Source organism: Zootoca vivipara, chromosome 17, assembly GCF_963506605.1.
Source record: "Zootoca vivipara chromosome 17, rZooViv1.1, whole genome shotgun sequence".
Taxonomy (NCBI): Eukaryota; Metazoa; Chordata; class Lepidosauria; order Squamata; family Lacertidae; genus Zootoca; species Zootoca vivipara.
In genome coordinates, this window is record NC_083292.1 from 6,198,740 (window position 1) to 6,220,154 (window position 21,415).

The 21,415-nt window shown below is 46.5% G+C and overlaps 1 protein-coding gene across 1 annotated transcript in view; it reads left to right on the top strand.

Annotated features, from left to right (window-relative positions):
• Window positions 1-15,808: 15,808 nt before the first annotated feature.
• The window catches only part of LOC118075944 (transmembrane protein 132C), a 273,846-nt gene continuing 268,239 nt past the window's right edge, over window positions 15,809-21,415 (top strand). Inside the window, exon 1 of the mRNA XM_035098371.2 lies at window positions 15,809-16,556. Coding sequence (XP_034954262.2) covers window positions 16,493-16,556 — 64 coding nt within the window. The 5' untranslated portion in view covers window positions 15,809-16,492. The remainder of the gene's footprint in view (window positions 16,557-21,415) is intronic.

Sequence of the window (21,415 nt, forward strand, 5' to 3'; positions counted from 1 at the left end):
CCCTAAGCTCTGTGGTTTACACCACAGCGGCACCCGTGTCCCTGTTGAAACACTTATCACAATGTTATTCCAATACAGGTATTCAATGGTATGCCAATTTAATGCACAGCCGTGGTGAATACAGCTGTTTGTGTATGTGCCATGTGGCCTGCCCTGCACCCCCTAAGCTATTTTCCTGCCTTCAAGTGCAATGGAGGATGTTGAAGTAAAGTTCAACTGCCAGCCTGATCAGCTTTTGCACATGGAGCAGGGGAGGTGTCCTTGCTTCCTTCGCCTCAGGCAGCAAAATGTCTTGGGCCTTGGTCAATGTCCCTCCTCTACCGCCATAATTTCTTACACTTCTGGTTTCTTTCCCCACTACCAACATCTCCTTGCTCCTCTGCTTAAATGGTGGGTGGCCACACTTTCCCCGGGAATCGCTGTCCGTGGTGCCAGTCCATTAGAGCAAATGGGACACTGCCCCACCAATCTGAGTCTCCACCTCATAGAACTCAACAAGGAAGAGCATGGGCAAAAAGTAGAATTAGTTCACTTTGCACCTCATTAGTTCTGGCTCCACATTTGATTGGGCTCCCTGCCTTCTGCCCTATTGTTGTTGTTTAGTCGTTTAGTCGTGTCCGACTCTTCGTGACCCCATGGACCATAGCACGCTAGGCACTCCTGTCTTGCACTGCCTCCCACAGTTTGGTCAGACTAATGTTCGTAGCTTTGAGAACACTGTCCAACCATCTCATCCTCTGTCGTCCCCTTCTCCTAGTGCCCTCAATCTTTCCAAACATCAGGGTCTTTTCCAGGGAGTCTTCTCTTCTCATGAGATGGCCAAAGTATTGGAGCCTCAGCTTCGCGATCTCTCCTTCCAGTGAGCACTCAGGGCTGATTTCCTGAAGAATGGATAGGTTTGATCTTCTTGCAGTCCATGGGACTCTCAAGAATCTCCTCCAGCACCATAATTCAAAAGCATCAATTCTTTGGCGATCTTTATGGTCCAGCTCTCACTTCCATACATCACTACTGGGAAAACCATAGCTTTAACTATACGCACCTTTGTAGGCAAGGTGATGTCTCTGCTTTTTAAGATGCTGTCTAGGTTTGTCATTGCTTTTCTCCCAAGAAGCAGGTGTCTTTTAATTTCGTGACTGCTGTCACCATCTGCAGTGACCAAGGACCCAAGAAAATAAATTCTCTCACTGCCTCCATTTCTTCCCCTTCTATTTGCCAGGAGGTGATGGGACCAGTGGCCATGATCTTGGTTTTTTTGATGTTGAGCTTCAGACCATATTTTGCGCTCTCCTCTTTCACCCTCATTAAAAGGTTCTTTAATTCCTCCTCACTTTCTGCCATCAAGGTTGTGTCATCTGCATACCTGAGGTTGTTGATATTTCTTCCGGCAATCTTAATTCCAGTTTGGGATTCATCTAGTCCAGCCTATTAGCCATCTATTAGCCCTATTAGCCATCCTATTAGCCATCCTATTAGCCCTATTAGCCATCCCTAAGTGTTACTTGGCTGTGACCTTGTGAGCTGCCAACCAAGCAGGAGGTGGTTTTGTTCAAAGCTGATGCAAGGAGGCCTCTTGGTAGCCTCTTGGAACAGATCCTCCCTCTTCCATTTCACCTGCCTGTGGGAAGATGTTTGCACTATTCCCCCACAAGGCAAGGATCATTTTGTCCTCTGCTTGTCTGACTCAAAATCCCACCTCCGGTAATGTTTATCACCACCTGCTTGGTGCCAAGAGCCGATGCTGTAGCACTAAAACCTTTGTGAAAAGTGACAGGCAAAGCTGCCAGCAGTAAGAGTAGGGATGGATGACTGTGATGAATGCCCCGTTCATTCTATTTTATATGTTATTTATTTATTAAAGCATAAGGTTATATGAAAGTGTATAGGGGTGGACAAGAAATTCAATGCAGCTGACATTTGGAAAGCAAACTTTCCCCGTTCACACTTTCCCAAACGTTACACAAGACATCAGGCAACATGCACAAGCATGCAAATCACTGTGGTGAAGCCCGCATGAAAATAAATATATTAGTGCTAACATGCAAAAATGCTTTATGTTAGGGGAAATTATTTGGCATAAATATACATGGTGAGAAAATTGCACACAAGAAGTGTATATTAGATCAAATTCACATTAAAATCCTAATAAACTTTTATGAAAACTTTTTTATATTAAAAAAAATAGAGAAGCATTAACTGATATGGAAAACTGAACTTTAAATTGGAAAAAAAAAGAGAAACCAAAATGGACAAAGTTGCTCGTTTCTTAGAGAGAGATGGGACTGATTGCCTCTGCTAGAAAACCACCCACTTTGAGCTCCTCGTCTCCTTGAAATCTTTCAATTCTAGATGGGCCTTTGCCCTTGCTCTTCTAATGTTTTTTCTGTAATAATAGTAATATTATTAATAATAATAATACTAAAAACAATTTTAATTTGTATCCCGCCCTTCCCGGCCAAGACTGGGCTCAGAGCGGCTAACATCAAATATATAACATTGGTATAAAATCAAACAATAATTAAATTACCTCCTAAAAACAAGTCAGGATCAATGAGAAATTTTATGAGAAATATGGGTATGTATTAGAGTCAGATGAATACAGAATTCCAAACCCAAGAGGGCTCCTTCAGAAGACCTGAGGTTTGCCCAAGTAAAGCGGGCTCTGTTCAAAATGCCTTTGTCAAAATGAGGAGCATCAAAGTGATTTGGACATTTGGGTTAAAGAAAAATGGAGCAGACAACGTTGTTTACAAAAATTGAAACCTTTCTCCGCCAGCTTGCCATATCAGGAAAATGCCAGGCTGTGGGGAGTGGGAATGAGGAACTCTTTTGCGACTGACAGGTTTCACTTCTAATCAAAGGAAATTATTGGACCATGCCTCTCAAGTCGCAATGCTTTGGAGGAGGAAAGCTGAAATAGTGTATCACCTTGCTTGTGTCTGTTCCATGCTCTTTTCTCGTTCTGCTCGTGGTGTTTGCCTGGAAGTCTTCCTTCCTCTGTGTTGCATGCCCATGCTTCCACTCCTGTCAAATCAGCTTTGCACTTGGTTTCTGTGACTTTGGGTGCAGAGAACATTGTTGTGCCCTCCTTGATATTTTATATGAGCTGGCAGTATGCACATAAATATAAATGCACATAAATATAAATAAACTAAATGCCCACAGGAAGTCTTCAAGCAGGAGTTAAAAAGAATAAACATTAACCGTAACCTGCATTTCGAAGGAATAAGGATCAGAAACAGGTTTAATTACCATCTCAGTGAGAACCAGACCACTCTCTTCTTCCCAACATAGGCAGATGGCGACTGCAAGATGCAAATTCCAGAACACAGCTCTTCTCCCCGGAGGCCGGTGTGATTTTCAAGACCCCCGAAGGAGTCAATATTCCCCTTAAAGGATACCGTGACAAGTCTTAGAGGTTGTCTCAACATGGCATTCCACAGCTTTTGAGCTCCTAGCAACAACTGCGTCTGGGAGAAGCCCCCTTTCTCGTTGCAGCTTAGAAATTGCAGGCGCTGAGTCCATGAAAGGCTTTACAACTTTTCAAAAGCAATCCAGGGGGGGCTTTTGGCTGCCCAGGTGTGGATAGGGGTGTCAAGTTTCTGGTACCTTTGGGCAAATCACACCAACGCTAAAACAAAAACTAACACCAGACCACTAAATAATTTCAGGTTGAAACCATTTCCTTTTGTCCTGAAAATAACAACCTAAGTAGAACGCTGCTGGATCAGGCCAGGGAGCTACCTAATCCATCAGCCTCTTTCTTACAGTAGCCAATTAGACACCACTGCACAGGCCACAAGCAGGGCATGTGAAATAGCAGACCCTCCAAGTGTCCTTCTTTTCCAGCGACATCCCTGATTTAGAGAAGCCCTCCTGGTTTCTGATGTGATCCTGGAATGTCCCACTTTTCCTTAGGCTGTCCCTATTTTCCCTGGAGAAATGTTGGAGGGTATGGAGTTATCCGACCCCCGAACCATCTGAAGGCAATCCTGTATAGGGAAGGGGTTTGTTTCCCCCCCCCAATGTTTTATTGAGTTTTTATATATGTTGGAAGCTGCCCAGAGGGGCTGGGGCAACCCAGAAAGATGTGAGGGAGTGTAAGTAGTAAAATTATCATTATGGAATGGGACGTCCCTATTTTCATGAGAGAAGTGTCGGAGGGTATGAAATAGCCCTCTTCCACTCATCTTCTCCAGAAACTGGACTTCTGAGACAGACTGCCTCTGACGTTGGAAGAAATTCTATCCACACATACAAATACTGGAAGGGTCAATAGCCAAAGGTTGGTTTTTTCCAGCCAGAACTCAGTTCTGGCACCTCTCAAGTGGGTGCCATTGTCATTCTAATAGAACAAGGGAAGTGTTCACGGTGAGTTCCAGCACCATAGCTTAGTGGGAAAGCAGGGATCCCCTGCATCCCCAGTTAGGGATGGGAAATTCCCACGTCAGGAAACCCGGAGAGCCACTGCCAGTCAGTGCAGACCATACTGAGCTAGATGGACGAATGGTCTCAGTATATGACAGCTTCCTCTGTTCCCCCTTTATTTCGGTTCATGTCTCCACATTTGCAAATGTGATGCAGACAGCAGGGGGCGCCATATGCACTTAGAAAAGTACAGCAAGCTCTGACTTTGTTCTCTTCTGGAAGGACTGGGGGAATGTATTGTGTAAAGTCCAAATCAAAGATGTTCTTGCTTTGCTTCATTCATAATGTGATGGGGGTTTTTTTGTTGTTGTTTTTGTTTTGGCCAAAGTTCATTTGCTTTGTGTTTCAATGTGACTCTCCAGTGGAGCAAAGGGTTTTCGGGAACCGTGTTGAGAGATGTTTGTCTTAACACCTCATTAGCTATTGTCAGAGGAGCTTCTTCTTCTTCTGCTGCTGCTGCTGCTGCAAATGGAACATTGATATGAATAATAGTCATGTTCATGCTGCACTGCTTTAAGCCAGGCCAGTCCTACAGGAAAAGCTGACTCTCAAGGCTGATCTCTGTTTCCCCCTGGGGAAACCTGCAATTTAGCACTGAATCAGAACAAACAGCAATTGGGTATTCTGAGGATAGCTGTTTGTACTGATTTAGCACCGAAGAGTGGGTTTTCCAGGGAAAGAAGTGGGGCAAAGGCCTGTGGTTAGAAAGCATGGGACAAGCAGAAAACCACTCTGACCCATGCTTTCTAGGCATGGGACAAGCAGAAGTGTGAATGAGCCCTCTGTGGCTTAGAGAAGGCACTTTCCAGCTTAAAAGGCGCAGGTCTTCAAACCCCCCACCACCACCGCAAGTCTTGGTAGCTGGGAAACATCCCTGCCTGTAACTGTGGAGAGCTCCTGCCAGTCAGGGGAGACAAGAAGTGAGCAACCTCCAGCCTGTGGATCTAGTTTGGGTAGGGAGAGGTGTGTGCTTGTGCAGAAACTAGCCCACCATGCAAAGGTCAGATTTACATGGGCTGCTCTGCTCACCTTTGCCACCCACCGTTCATGGACTGGCTGGACAAAGAGGAATGAATGGTAGGAGGCACCATCTGGGGAACCACCAAGGGAAGAAGGCTCAGAGCCCCAGGGATTGGTGGTGGGACAACGATGAGTAGTCAGAGGGAGAAGGTTGGAAGGATGAGGTGTCAGAAGCTGAAGAGGTAACAGGGCTTAGTGAGCAGGGAGAGGCTGTGTTAGAGAGAAGTCCAGAATCAAATTCAGAAGCAGGAGAGGAGGCCAAGAGTCAGAGATGAGTCAGCCTGGTGAAGAAGCCAGGGTGCCTCCCCCTCCTGCTGCGACAAGCTCCCCTATCCACTGGTCTCCTAGAACCAGAAGAGGTATGAAGAGGGAAGAGCAGAGCCAGGCACAGCAGCAGAATCTCAGATTGCTTGGGAATAACCCAGAGGAGAAGGAGGCTTAGGCAGCTGTGGGAAGGTGGGGACCTTCATTCCCCACAACTGCCTCATAAGGGCTGGGAAGAGTTGCTAGCAGACCTAGCACTACTTGTTTTCTCTGATAAAGAGTTAACTGAATTTACTCCAGGTGATTTATTGCTGACCTGTTCCTGGCACCCGCTCCTGAGACCACCACTGGCATGTGGCTCTTGGAAGGTTTATCAGGGGGGATTGCTGCCCTTGGGCTACACCTCTGTTGGAGACAACTCTGCGCTAGATGAAGCAATGCTGAGACTTGGAATGAGGCAACTTCCCATGGTCCTCCCTTGCTGTGCCCCGACAACTAAACCACCACAATGCAGCACAGGCAGATGTGGCGTGGTCAGGCCAGCTCACAAAAACCATCCAGGAGACTCTTCAGTGTTTTTCTTGAGGACCAGCAAACACTCAGGAAAGCAGCACGGCTTGGCGGTAGAGCACCCACTTTGCAAACAGAAGGTCCCAGGTTCAGTCTCAAGGCAGGGCTGGGTGCCTCCTCTCTGAAATCCAAGAGAGCTGCTGCCAGTCAGTAGAGACCAAGGCTTTCAATATGGTGCTGGACTTCAACTCCCACCACCCCTGACCATTTGCCATGCTGGCAGGGGCTGATGCGAGTTGGAGTCCTACACCATCTGCAGAACTATGGCTTCTCTAACATCAGAGCTTGCTGGAATCATAAAGAAACTCACGGTCTATTTTTCCTGGCAAACAAAGCCATTCTGAGTACAAGCAGGCAGGTGGCCATTGTGCAGTCCGTTGGCTAACAAAAGGCAAGTCCAGCACTTCTGCTGAAGAAGAAGCAGGAAGGAAGTAAAGCAAGAAGGAATCAAGTGAGGGGTGAATGTGTTGCCTCTGTGTTGTCTATCACCTCACACTAGTTCAGGTAACTTATGGAAAGTGTTGCTGCTTTATTCCCAATGCTCTATTTACCTTGTCAGGGGGAAAGGTGGGGTATAAATATATTATTATAATAACAATTATTATTGTTATTATTATTATTAGTAGTAGTAGTAGTAGTAGTAATAGTGTAGCCAATACTGAGCTAGATGACCCACTGGTCTGATTCATTTACAAGGCAGCTTGCTGTATTCTCACTTAGTTGATAAGCTTGCCTTGGTATGGACTCACAGGATTGAATGCTCCTTCACAGAATGAAGGCATGGACAAGTCCCTGCATGTAGAAAGCTAGCTTATTAAGGCCTGGTGACAGGGGAATTCGCAATAGGATAAAGTCAGGAAAAGAAGCTTTAATATACATTATGAAAAGGTACAGACAGGCTGGCTTAGCATCACAGCACCCTCGGGCAGCAGTATCGGGTGTCATCTAATAAGTATCGACTAGATGTCATCTACTTGGTTATATTTAAGTATCTTGTGAAACTGTAGCAAGGTATGTTAAGTATCATTGTAATTTGAAATGGAATTTAAAGAGGGGAGTGCCTCTTCTAAGATGCCATTGGTGGTTTTATTTTCAGATTAAAGAAATTCCTTCAGTAGCACCTTAAAGACCAACTAAGTTTTTATTTTGGTATGAGCTTTCGTGTGCATGCACACTTCATCAGTTACCCGAAAGCTCATACCAAAATAAAAACTTAGTTGGTCTTTAAGGTGCTACTGAAGGAATTTTTTTGTTTTGTTTCGACTCAGACCAACACGGCTACCTACCTTGTAACTATTTTCAGATTGTTAACATGTTCATAAATAATATTTTCCCTATTAATTGGGAGGGGTGCCTTTTTACTGAATTCAAAGAAGGCTAACTGATGGATCTCACTCCTCAATTAAATGTGGTTGTCCCACTTTCAAAAGTGCTGTGGATGGAAGGGTTCATGGAAGGGTTATTTTTAAAAAAATGCAGGAAGTTTGAAATGCAATTGTAAAACCGCCTTCTGTGAAAGCAATGAAAAAGGAAACCCTGATAAAAATGTGTTTTGAAATGTATTCACATTTTTTAACATATGCACATTCTCCACAGGAGAGAGGCTCAGAAGCCTTTTAAGTGGCACATGTAGAATCTATCTAGATCTCCTACATCAAATCTAATGCAGATTGCAAGCTGTTTCTGGTCCAGTCAATTTCATGCATGTTGCATGTTCTCTCAAGGGCTCCCCATTTATGCTTGCATGCACTCTTCTCTTTCAGAGACAGGGTGAAAAAGTCATAGGGTTAAAGAAAACATGGCAAGACCCCACACAGAGCCCAGGAACAACCAACTCCGTATTATGAATCAACAAATCAGAGCACTTTCAGGATTGCAAGACTCAAAGTGTTGCTCCAGAAGTATGGGTATCAAACTTTGCAAAGGAGATTTATACATCACAAAGTGATCGGTCCTGGTTTTTGTGGGGGCACAGTTCAGAATGTTTCATTCTGCATCTCTCCCATGTGATATTGATGGCAGTGGTTTAGGAGCCACAGAGCTATACTCTGCAAAAGTGTGTGTGTGTGTGTGTGTGCTGGTGGGGAGGGAGGCAATTAATCTTGTGCATTGTTTTGAACTGATGAGCCAAATATTGTGGAGAGTGGGGAAGGAACAAAATGAGAAATACCATTCAAGCCCTGAGCAATATGCAGTATGTGTTTTGTTTAAAGGTGAGTACACAGAGGTAGGGTGCCCCAGAAGAATATCAGTTACAGTGGTACCTTGGTTCTCAAACGCCTTGGTACTCAAACAACTTGGGACCCAAACACTGCAAACCCGGAAGTAAGTGTTCTGGTTTGCGAACTTTTTTTGGAAGCCAAAACGTGCTCCATTTTGAGTGTTGGGCTTCCGTTTTGAGTGTTCCGCTGACAATGAGAGTGTCATACTTCCGTTTTGAGGATTACGCTGAAGTCTGTCTGTTTTTGCTATTTATTTTATGGCTTTGTTTTGTTTTTGTGACTGTGTGGAACCCATGTCAACTACTGATTGATTGATTGATTGTGTGACTGCAGTGCATTGTTTATTGCTTTCATTTTATGGATCAATGGTCTCGTTAGATAGTAAAATTCATGTTAAATTGCTGTTTTAGGGGTTATTTTTCAAAGTCTGGAACGGATTAAACCATTTTGCATTACTTTGTATGGGAAAGCGCCCCTTGGTTTTGGAATGCTTTGGTTTTGGAATGGACCTCTGGAATGGATTAAGTTTGAGAACCAAGGTACAACTGGGGAGACTGCTATTGTGTTCCCATGCCATCTGTAAGGGATTCTTCAGCTGTGATTCCTGCATTGCAGAGGGTTGGACTGATGACCTTTTGAGCCCCATCCAACTCTACAGTTCAATGAGTCCGTTGATCCTATACAACTCAGGGGCTTTGCATTGGCATTTTGGCTAGCTACTACTATGAGAACAGGATGGTGGGCTAAAAGGGTCTTTGGCCTGATCCAGCAAGCTTCCAGTCCCTGCCAGTCCCACCAGCAATTGATTGTTCATGGGGAATGCATTTATGAATGAATATAAGAAACTGAGATCCAAACTAAGACGTCTCCATCTTCAAATCTCATTTTCTGCCCTAGCTTGCTTTAGCGGCTGCAAGTCATCGGCTGCACTTCTGCTGCCGCCCTGTAATGCAGGGATAATAACCCACCCACCTTACAAATGAATTTTAAATTCCATTTTTCTATGCATGCAATTGCTTTAACTGCTTTTCTATATGCAGTTGCTTTATATATGTCTTTATTGTATTGTGAAATCGCTTCAGGGTGGTTTATAGGATGCAAGCAATTAATTAATTAATAGGGGGGAACCTTACATGGTCAATGGCAGTGCTTTTTCCTAAAAAAATGTTTGGGGTACTCTCATTTTCCTACTCAGATTGAAATACTGCCCCTCAATGAGGCCAAACTTAGATCCACAAAATGTTTAGGGGTATGTGCCCCTCTGTGCCCCAGCCCCCAGAAAAAAGCACTGGTCAATGGTATCATCAAAGCATGATTTTGGGGGCTGAGAGTCAGGATCCTGCTCAGCAGAACATAGGCCACAAAGTGCATCATTTCCAATCAGAGCATGTCCCATAGCTTCCTGCTGAAGTCCTGTGGCTTTTTGTACCACAAATGTTCCATGTGTGTCCCACTCTTTTAAAAAAAAAACAACAACAACAGTTTTTATTAAATATTTCAATTTTGTATTCAACACAATCATCATGATCACAAAAGAAAAATGTATAAATCCCAATCTCCCCCCACACTTCCCTCAACCTATTTTTCTGGTTCTTTAAATATTTGCTTCTCCTGCTTGTCTTATTCTACCTTAAATTTATAATCTTTTCATTCAATTTTATTATATTCTTATTGTTTTTATATCACTTTTTTCCAAATTACCTCTTACACGTCATTATTTTCCCAATTGTTGCATCTTAACTTTGATACTTGTTTTCTTAATTGTAAGTGTTTACTCAAACCCTGCTAGTGAGCCCACTTTGCAATATAACTGTAAGTACGTTGTAAACAGTTCGAGTCTCTATTGTCCTTATCTCTAATTTTCCCAGTTAATTTCACCATCTCAGCATATTCCATCAATTTTGCTTGCCAATCTTCTTTCATTTGTGTCTTGTCATCTTTCCAGTTTTGAGCTAGTAGTATCCTAGCCATGTGTTTCCCACTCTTGCTGTGTCCCTCCAGACAACAATGATGTGGTAGCATTGGGAAAGCACCACAGAACAGCTAATAAAAGCGGGATGCTGTATAAATCCACCATTAATGTACTATTATTGTGTCAGTGACATGCTGCGGAAGCCACTGACCTCTTCTCACCAATAAACACAACAACAGCCATCGCCTTGGAGTGTCCCTAAATGTAGAAATATACATTGCCATCTCCAGTAGTGATGTATAGAAGTGAGAGCTGGACCATAAAGAAGGCTGATCGCCGAAGAATTGATGCTTTTGAATTCTGGTGCTGGAGGAGACTCTTGAGAGTCCCATGGACTGCAAGAAGATCAAATCTTTCCATTCTTAAGGAAATCAGCCCTGAGTGCTCACTGGAAGGACAGATCGTGAAGCTGAGGCTCCAATACTTTGGCCACCTCATGAGAAGAGAAGAATCCTTGGAAAAGACCCTGATGTTGGGAAAGATTGAGGGCACTAGGAGAAGGGGACGACAGAGGATGAGATGGTTGGACAGTGTTCTTGAAGCTACGAACATGAGTTTGACCAAACTGCGGGAGGCAGTGCAAGACAGGAGTGCCTGGCGTGCTCTGGTCCATGGTGTCACGAAGAGTCAGACACGACTAAACAACAACAACAACAACAACATTGCCATCTAAAGCAGGAAGGCATAAGATAAGCCATGCTGAATTGCACTTGGCTGAAATGATGGGATGAAAAATATGTCCAATAAATATCTAACTACTTCCCTGTGTTTTTTTGGGGGGGGGGTGATACTTGCTAGCCTATTTTTATTTCATGTCATAAATGGAAAATGACCAGTGAGTCTGTCTCTCTCTGTGTGTTAACAGAGGAGCAAGATGAAATGTATTCAAGTTTCTGCCTGCAGCTACATTGCCTCAAGTCAGATAGCAAACTCAGGAAAGCAAGAGCCGCAGACTTCTTTATATCTCTCCTTTTGCACTTAATAACATGACACAGACCTCGACTCCACAAACCGCTGAGTGACAAATATATCCAGGAAAAAAATTCATTCTTTTTTACCCTGAATATTGCACCCAGCCTAACAGGTTCCTCAAAGCAGTTTCCAAAGTATGTATGTAATGGAAGTGAGACTACAAACTGCAGTAGACCAGTTTCTACACACTCAAACACCTTTCTCTCATCTCTCCCCAGATAAGGAAAGGTGCTGTCAGAGTTCAAGGTCACATTTCAAACCAGGCAAAAACACGGGGGGGCGGGGGCGGGGAGCAGGGCTAGGGAGGGGTGTGATATGGAGAGAGGTCTGAGGGCCAGATAAAGCAGCCTGGAGAGCCACATTCAGTGCCCTGGCTTCAAGTCCACCACTCCTGTTCTGAAGTCTCCTAAAGCAGGCACGTCCAACTCTTAAAGAGACTGTGATCTACTCACATTATAAAAATACTGGCTGTGATCTAGCCATTGTTATTGACAGGCAAAGTTGTTGAGCTTTTTTTAAAAAAAAGGAAGGCAAAGTTAATGAACTTTTTTTAGGGGAGCCAAAGCTTTTTGTAGGGGGGAGGGGAGATCTACCACAGACGTCCAGTGATCTACTGGTAGATCACAATCTACCTGTTGGACATGCCTGTCCTAAAGCATGGCTTAGTGGGCACCAAGACTGTCCATGTCCCTTGATCTGATTTGGGGCCTGATCTGGTCTTTCAAACATATGTTAAATGCAAGCTCTGACCCTGGATGAGCCTGGCCGGGATCTGGGCCCTGAACTTAATCAGGGGTGTGGCACAGCCTTTAAATAGATTTTAATTTAAACTAAGGCCTGAGGGCTAGATCCGGCCCAATCGCCTTCTAAATCTGGCCTGCGGACGGTCCGGGAATCAGCGTGTTTTTACATGAGTAGAATGTGTGCTTTTATTTAAAATGCATCTCTGGGTTATTTGTGGGGCATAGGAATTTGCCCCTCCCCCAATATCATCCAGCCCCCACAAGGTCTGAGGGACAGTGGACCGGCCCCCTGCTAAAAAAGTTTGCTGATCCCTGGTCTACTGCATACATCTCTTTCTCCTAATCCCTCGCCACTCAACTGCCCCCCTGCCCCACCTTGACAGCTCTGGGTCTTTCCAGGAGAACACAAACTGACCTCAACTTACTCAGGGTAAATCCTGGGTTGGCTTGAATCAGTCTGGGATTCTGAATTTGGCTGGAGCAAGAACATACCACAATGGGGACCACACCTCTACTAAATACACACCTCCACCTATTGTAACAGCTACTACAGAAGTCTTCTTTCCAGATTGTTGTTGTTTAGTCGTTTAGTCGTGTCCGACTCTTCGTGACCCCATGGACCATAGCACGCCAGGCACTCCTGTCTTCCACTGCCTCCCGCAGTTTGGTCAAACTCATGTTCGTAGCTTCAAGAACACTGTCCAGCCATCTCGTCCTCTGTCGTCCCCTTCTCCTTGTGCCCTCCATCTTTCCCAACATCAGGGTCTTTTCCAGGGAGTCTTCTCTTCTCATGAGGTGGCCAAAGTATTGGAGCCTCAGCTTCAGGATCTGTCCCTCCAGTGAGCACTCAGGGAGGGCTGATTTCCTTCAAAATGGATAGGTGTGATCTTCTTGCAGTCCATGGGACTCTCAAGAGTCTCCTCCAGCACCATAATTCAAAAGCATCAATTCTTTGGCGATCAGCCTTCTTTATGGTCCAGCTCTCACTTCCATACATCACTACTGGGAAAACCATAGCTTTAACTATACGGACCTTTGTAGGCAAGGTTTCCAGATTAATTCTGCCCTTTTGTGGGACATGCAAAACACTCTGCCTAACAGCAGGGCTGGCCCTTCATTGTGGCCATTCCCTCCTCCTGACCATAGCTGTCAACTTTCGGATTTGAAAATAAGGGATCAGCAGCCTCACCTGTCCTGGGGACAGTCTACGGTACATCTAACAATCCAGGATAGCAGCGGGAAATGGCGCTGGAATAAGGGAATTTCCAGCAAAAAAAGGGAAAGTTGACAGCTGTGGCTTAGATTAAGGGAGTTTCCTGCAAAAAAAGGGAGGGTTGGCAGCTATGCTACTGACCCACGTGCAGGCCCGTCCTAGCCATAGAGGCTAGTGGCGCGGAGAACCACGGCGCCGGGCGCTGGAGGGCACTGGAAGGGCGCCAAGTGAGCGCAGGGTTCCGGCGATCTGGCCAGGACTGCGCTCCTTCTCCGAGGACTCAGCACTGTGCCTCCTTCTCGTTTCCCCAGCGCTGGGTTCCGCTCAGTCTAGCTTCGCCACCAGTGTGCGCACAGCGCCCAAGCAACTCTTGCTGGTCCCACGGTGCATGCGCTGGTGGCGAAGCTTGGCTGAGCGGAACCCAGCGCTGGGGAAACAAGAAGGAGGCGCAGCGTGCAGTCCTCGGAGGTGGCCTCCCGCTGCTGCCGCGGTCCGCTTGGCACTCCCGGGCCCTTGGAGAGGCTCTGGAGGGGGGCGCTGGATGGGCTTAAGACAGCCCTGCCCACGTGTAATGGAATCACTCATGGAATCACAGGATCGTAGAGCTGGAACAGACCACAAGGGCCATCTAGTCCAACCCTCTGCAATGCAAGAATCTTTTTGCCCACCCTGGGGCTCAAACCCACAACCCCGAGATTAAGAGTCTCATGCTCTACCCACTGAGCTATCCCAGCTTTATCTTCCCAGTGGGATAGAAAGAATATGGAAGAGAAATGGAATGTCTCTCATGCCTCAGTTGGTTGTTTTGTACTACAGATGGGATGGGGAAGCTTCCGGGCCCGTGGGCCGCATTTCCCTCTAGGCAACTTTCTGAGGGCCAAATGCCAGTGTTGGGGAGGGCTAGAGGCAAAAGTAGTTTCTGCAACCAATGTACTGTACATTTTTTCCTTGGGATGGTAGGCTGTCTTCTACACATGTACTTCTCTGTCCTCCAGCAAAACAGACAAGGGGGTGTCGCCAGAGTTTCAAGGCACATTCTGGCCAGGCTAAAATGCTTGGGGCGGGAGTAAGAAGCAGGCCCTGTAAAGGAGGCCCACATAAACCAAAGCAAGTTTAAGGCTTATGGGTGAAGTGGAAATCCCTATGCAACTTGCCAGGGGTGCCAACTTGAATAAAATATGGGGGGGCACAAATACACCCTACCCTGCGTGATCTACCACAAGATGTGGGTGGCACCAGGCAATGCCTATCCACTTGGGGAGGGGGGGCTCAAATATTTTATTGGGAGGGCTGAAGAGTCCCCTGCCCTAGGACCCCTGCTGCATCGCCCCCACATTAGATGCACTGCAGAGAGCATTGCAAGTCAGTTCTATCCACAATTCACTAGACTTTCCAGTGATCTGAATGGAACTTACTCTTAAGAAAGGGCAACCCACCGGGCACTATGTGATCCCGGGCACAGTTATTTGGGAAACCACAAGGACCTAATCTCTGGGCATCAGGTAAATTAGCAAAGGGTGTGATCCTGTTCAACTTGAAACCAGGGGGACTTATATCCAACCAACATGTGAAGGCTAGAGCTGTAAGCTTATTCACACTTACGCTATTAGCTCAGCGGGACGTACTAGCCAAAGGCTGCAGGCTCCGACGTTTTGCATACTACTCTTGAGAGTAAACCCTCGTTGGACTCAGCTGGGGTCACTCCCGAGGAAGTATATCGTAGGCTGCAAGCTTATTCACATCTACTCACAACCCCAGGTCGGTGAGACTTACTTCCGAGTAAACACTCAGGATCGGGCCGCCAACCAAATCATACTCTGGAGTAACACAACCTCCCCCCCCCCAACTCAGGGGGACTTACTGCCACGTAAACGAGCGCAGGATCGGGCCGAAAGCCGGGTCACACTTCCTCTGGAGTAAAGCGCACGAGCTCCGGTGGGATCGCTACGGAGTAAGTACGCGGAGGCACGGGCAAAACAACCGAATCCGCGCTTACTCTAGAATAACTCCTCTCCACTTCAACGGGACATCGGGGGTATAACGCGCGGAGGATCGGGCCGCAAGTCGAGCCATTCTTACTTAATCGAGTGCAAAGGCAGCGAGCCCCGTTGGACTTGCCTGCGGGCAAGCACGCGTCCGAGCTGTCCATTCTCGAGTAAGCACCGCGGAACTCAATGGGACTACTCGCGAGTAATTGTGGCTCTACTCCTGCTGCTTCTGGAATGTTAGAGGAAGCCATCCCGCCTCCCCCCCCCCCCTTTCCAGCCTCGGAGTTTTCCACTCCAACCCGCAAGGAGGGGAAGAAATATAAAACCCACCCCAACCCTTGCTCCGATTGGAGGGAGCCCCCAAAGGTTACCGCCTCCTCCTCTCGCTCGCTTGCTCTTTCTCTGCGTGCGAGCGCGTCTGTGTGATGGAGATTTCTCTCTCGTAAAGTCTCTCCCAGGATTTGCGCTCGCCGGAGGCTTTTGCAGCGAAGCAGAGCGGCCAGCTGGACGGAGAGGAGCAATTGCCACCAGAGATTCCGGCGGGGAGAACCGAAAGCGGTGGGAAAGGTCGTTTCCAGACGCCCCTGGAGTTGCTTCCAAACACAAGAGAGAGGGAGGAAGACGCCGCGGAGAAACAGCGAAAGATTCCGCCCTCCCCGCGCCCACGACCGTCTCTTTCTTCTTCTGTCCAACTTTTGCGCAGCGCGGGGCTCGAACCTGCGGCTCCGCGGACTGGGAAAAGTTTGCAGAGCGACCCGAGGGTGCTCCGCGTCTTCCCCCGGCCTCCCCAACCCCCCTCGATGTTCCTTTGACTCGTGTCGCGCACCTGCACCTTATCCGGTAGAACAGAAGTGTCTCTGGATGCCTAGGTGTTGTGGAGATTTTGGGGGGCTGGGAGGGGGCTCCTCCTTCCACCCCCATTCAGGAAGAACCTAATCATGGCGAAGAGGTGATCAGCCAGGAACTTCCATCCGGCCCCGAGGAAATGCAAAGGTGGAAATATTTCAGAAGAGCAGCTTTTTGACTTCTAAGGAAAAGCTGCAGCAAATCCCCGCTATACAGCTCCCGGTTCCTCACTTCTTTCCCGGGAGTTCTTCAACATGGGTGCTCTGCCGATTGCCCCTGTGGCCTTCAGCTTGACTCTGGGTGCTCTGCTGTGCCGAGGTGAGTGTGTCTGCTTCTGTGCCCTTTAAGTAACAGCTATAGGAAGTTTTTGACAGCTGGGCTGGGGTGTTCCCTTGCTAAGAGAAGGGCATGGAGATCTTGCCTGCTTTTTCATCGTATGGAGGTTGAAAACGTGGTAAAGGCTACAGCAGTCTGCAATTGGCAAACTTACTAGGAAAATGCAAGTGGGATAGTGATAGGTGAGAATGGAGAAGCTATCCCATAACTAAGGGAATCTTTCACCCTCCAGATGTTACTAAACTCCTACTCCTAACAGTCTCAGGCAGATTGATTGTGGATGCTGTTGTCCAACAACATCTGGAGGGCCACAGATTCCCGGTTGTTTAACGATATTTGGAGGCCCGTGGGATCTTGTCATGGAATTGGAAAGCCTTATCTGTAATGCACACATGCCAGATACCTACCAACCTCCTTGTTCTGCAGCAACAATGTCCCATCAGCATTCATCTGTGGTGAGTGACCATCTGCTCAAGATAAGCATCCTGCAAAGACTTTGCAAACTGGAAGAGACGTGGGCCTTTCCCCCTCTCCCCCCTTTTCTTCTCCAGGCTATAAGCAGATGGGCACGTCCTCCTCAGGGACCTTACTATCACATGCACATCCTCCTCAGGGACCTTAGTAGACTTTAGTAGACTTGCCGCTCAGGCGGCAGGTAGGCTGGCTGGAGGAGGGGCGACCCCAGAGCAAAGGGCTCCCAGCAATTGAAGCTGGATCTGTGTCCCGTCTTTTAAGGGAAAAACCCCTCCCCACCAATGATCACTTAGCAATATTTGCTCCACTCAATCCACGGGAAATCCCATTAACCCAATATTACTCTCTCCATCCTGTTTGTTTTGAGTGCAACACTAAACCACCTGTCAGCCTGCTTTTGCTTGTCTGGGTTTCTTCTGATGAAGCCCGGGAGCAGGGAAAACCTCACCACATTGGCTCCACAATTTCCCCAGGCATCCCCCCCCCCCGCCCCACATGTGCCATTGTATACAATGCCATCTGTTGTGGGGGCTCTTGAAAACTTGTGTTGCAGGTCCTTAGATTTCCCCTTCTCTCCCTCCTTCCAAAATTGTGATGCATTCACAGGCTACCAGTTCCCTGAAAGCTGATTGTATCCAACTTTTATACGCTGCCCCCTTCTTTATAACTTACTGGCTTTTGTCCTGTGATGTGGGGACAACCTCACTTCTGCCTTGTTGCAGTGTGCTCTGACCTCTCTCTCTCTCTCTCTGTGTGTGTGTGTACTTGGGGTTTCCATATAGCCTGGATTTGGTATGGAAGATTCCTGGGGCTAGAAGTCTGTGCCTTTCAGCTGGCTCCGAGCTCTGACTCTCACATTTGTTTTTGCCTCTTTCCCACTTGTTTATCCTTGCTCTTAAGGGTTTGGGGTGAGGGTGATGAAATTAATTAAAGGGGGGGTTTGAGTTTGTGACACAGTTAGTAGCACATCAATTTTACCTTTTCTTCTTTTCTTCTTGTTCCTAAGTGGTTAGGCTCAGAGGAAGAGCTGTAGCTCATTGTAGAATATCTGCTTTGCCTGAGAAGGTTCCAGGTTCAAGGCCCTGCATATCTAGGTATGGCTGGGAGAGACCCCTGTCTAAATCTCTGGAGAGTTGCTGCCAGTCAGTGTTGGTAGTACTGAGCTAGGCAGACCAAAGGTCTGACTCAGGAAAATTGCAGCTTCCTATTTTCCTTTGTTCTTGGTGCTCATTCCACACACACCAGTCTACACCAATTTGGAGCAAGGCACAGAGACTGAGGTGAAACCTGTTTTTGAATAGTGCTAGGAAATCACTGAAAGCCATTGGTGTTTTTGCTCTAGATTAAGACTGCAATTTATATCCACGTACCTGGGAATAAGTCCCACTGAACTTCTATAGCAGGGATAGCCAACGCGGTTTTCTCCAGATGTTTTTGGACTACAGCTCCCAGGAACCTCAGCCAGCATAGTTGATGGCCAGGGATGATGAGATTTGTAGTCCACAGCAACTGGAGGGCAGCACACACACAGACTATCCCTGTTGTGATTTTTCATAGACTGTGTTTCTGGAAGTGACAGCTATCAATTCAGGGCTGTAACTAATAAGCATTCTTTGCCTTCCCCTGAATCAAGTTTAAGAAACACTTCTGTCACTGGGAAGAATCTTTGGCATGTTTGAAAGCAAGGTGTTGCCCTTGTTTAGGGAGAAAAGCCAAAAAATTATTCCATGTATCCACAAAAGTTGGTGTGTCTGAACATTTCATTCAGGTGGGAATGTGCTATTGAACAACCATGCCCAGAAAAATATGTTGGATTGGGACATCCACCCAATCAATGGAGAAATAAAATGTGCATTATTGTTTAACTGTGCAAAAGCTGTAAATGTGCCTAAGAATATTAGAATTTTGTTTTTATATACTTACACATGTGTGGGGGCTAGAAGAGGTGTATATATATATACACGTATATCCACACCTCACAATTTCACCAATACACAACACCTAATCAAAACACTGGGTGCCTTTATATGTATACAATAAATTTTTAGCCTTGTCTCAATTCCTTGATCTGAAATTCTGCAGCAGAGATCACCTCCTCATCTCCCTCCCAAGATGTTCGTAAGTTCAACCCCCCCCCCTCCAAACCACCTTGTGATGTCTGAGCAGCCGGCTTTCAGTTTGGGCTTGCCCTCATGCCTTCTGCCCTGCTGTGACTTTTGAAGATTCAAGGTGTTGCAGGGCAATGTTGCCAGTGAGGATGGCCTCTGGTTCCCTTTTGGGCTCTGTCGCCGATGCATTCCTCTTGACCCGTAAACAAATTTTATTTCTCATCTTATCCTGCCAGCATCGGCTGTGCTGTTGGGGGAGTGACGTAAGGATCTTACTAATAAAAGACTCTTGGCTTTGAAAGCTGTCTGCTGCAGGTCTCTGGCAACCCTCTTTCTCTCTCTCTCTCTCTCTCTCTCTCCCCCTCCCCCCCCCCCCGATATGATAGTCCTAAAGTTTATGGGAGTCTCTGAGAAGCGAGAGGCATGGGATGAATGAAATTAATTGGTGTGTTTGGGTTTTCATTTTAGTTTCCCATGGAAGGGACTTGGCTGTTAGGTGTTTATATAGTGGCATTCTTATGCATGGCACTTTGCAAAATACAGGTCCCTGTCCTGAGGAGGTTACAATCTCAAATCCAGTGCAGGGGAGATGGAGGCAATGGGAACCAAGAAAGAATACTGTGTGCATTATTTTTCCTTTTCATTTAACAGTCCTGAACTTCCCAGTTTTCTGGGCTCTGTTGAGCGGCCTCAGATTTTAGTATTAGGCAAGAAGTGGGGAGGTATGCTTCTGGATTCTGGTTGCTGGGAGATGTGATAGCCTTCTTCAGATATCCAAAAGACTGCCGCATGAAAGATGGAGCAAGCTTGTTTTCTCCTGCTCTGGGAAGGGGGGGGGGGGGGGTTAGCACCCAAAGCAATGGATTCAAGTTACATGAAAGGAAATTCCCACTAAACATCAGGAAGAGATGTTCAACAGTGGAAGGGACTCCCTCAGAAGGTGTTGGAAGTTTTTAAGCGGAGGTTGGATCATCTGTCATGGATGCTTTAGTTGAGATTCCTGCATTGCAGGGGGTTGGACTCAATGACCCTTGGGTACCCTTCCAACCCTACAGTTCTATCATTCTGTGATTCTAAGTGGAGAGAGCCTTGTAGCACTCATGTACTGCTTGCAATCTTCCTCTAAGCCAACTGTGAGAACAGGATGCTGGATTAGATGGGCCTTCTGGTAGGGCTTTTCTTATGAAGGAGAAAAACCCATCTACCTTATTTCCACACCATACACAATGGTATACCCTTCTATCATGCCCCCCTCCTACTTTTTCTAAACTAAAAAGCCCCCAAATGTTGCAATCATTCATCATAGGGCAGCTGCTCTTTCCTGCACCTTATGCAGCTCTACACTGTCCTCCTGAAGGCAGACCATCCAGAACTGGGCATAGTATTCCAAGTGTGGTTGCACCATACACCGGTAGTAGCATAAAATACATTATACTACTGGGTGCTTTATGTTCAGTCTCTTTCCTAATGGTTCCTGACATGGATTGTGTCCTTTTCCTAGTCGCTGCGTACTTGGTTGATGTTTTCATTGAACTCTCCACTAGTCTTGATCAATTTTGTATGTCCCTTTCTGCACCTATGCACAGCATCACAATGTATTTATGGCATCATGGATGCTGGGTAATAAATGCCCTCTCCAGCCAGTCCCCCCCCTCCCCACAATTTTAACTGTCTATGCTGAAAATGTTTGGCATTAGGCTTTTTGATGCAAAGATATATTTGCATTGGGCATGTTGGAGATGCTTTCAAAATTAGCTCGCCCTCCTATAGTCATTGCACCTGAAGTTGCCATAAGCCCTAGACGGTAAGCTTACAGTATGCTTTGACTGCAGCACTTCAGAATTCAGATAAAAGCTCAGGCTTGTGTGCAAGGGTAACAACAAGATGTAGGAACTATTGGAGTCATTGGTGGGTACTTTCAGGCCCAACCAGACTTGACCCAATCAGGCTGGCTGTCCTGGACAAGAAAGGAATATAAAGGGACTTCCTGTTCCAGTTGACGTTTCCTTGAGCAATTAGGCCTTCCTGAGCTGTGGCATGTTCTTGCATCCTTGGCTATTCTTCAGTCCTACCTCTGGGATGCTGTCTTGTTCTTTGGTCCCGACTCCTGGCTTGTTCAACATTCCTTGGCTTGTTCTATGTCCTGATTCTCAGTTCCTGGTTCCCTTCCAACTGCTGTCCACATCCCAGCGCTGATGCAAACAAACAGAGAAATCTAGCACACTGGCGGCAGGGTTTCCTGGGAACCTTCTGTCTGAC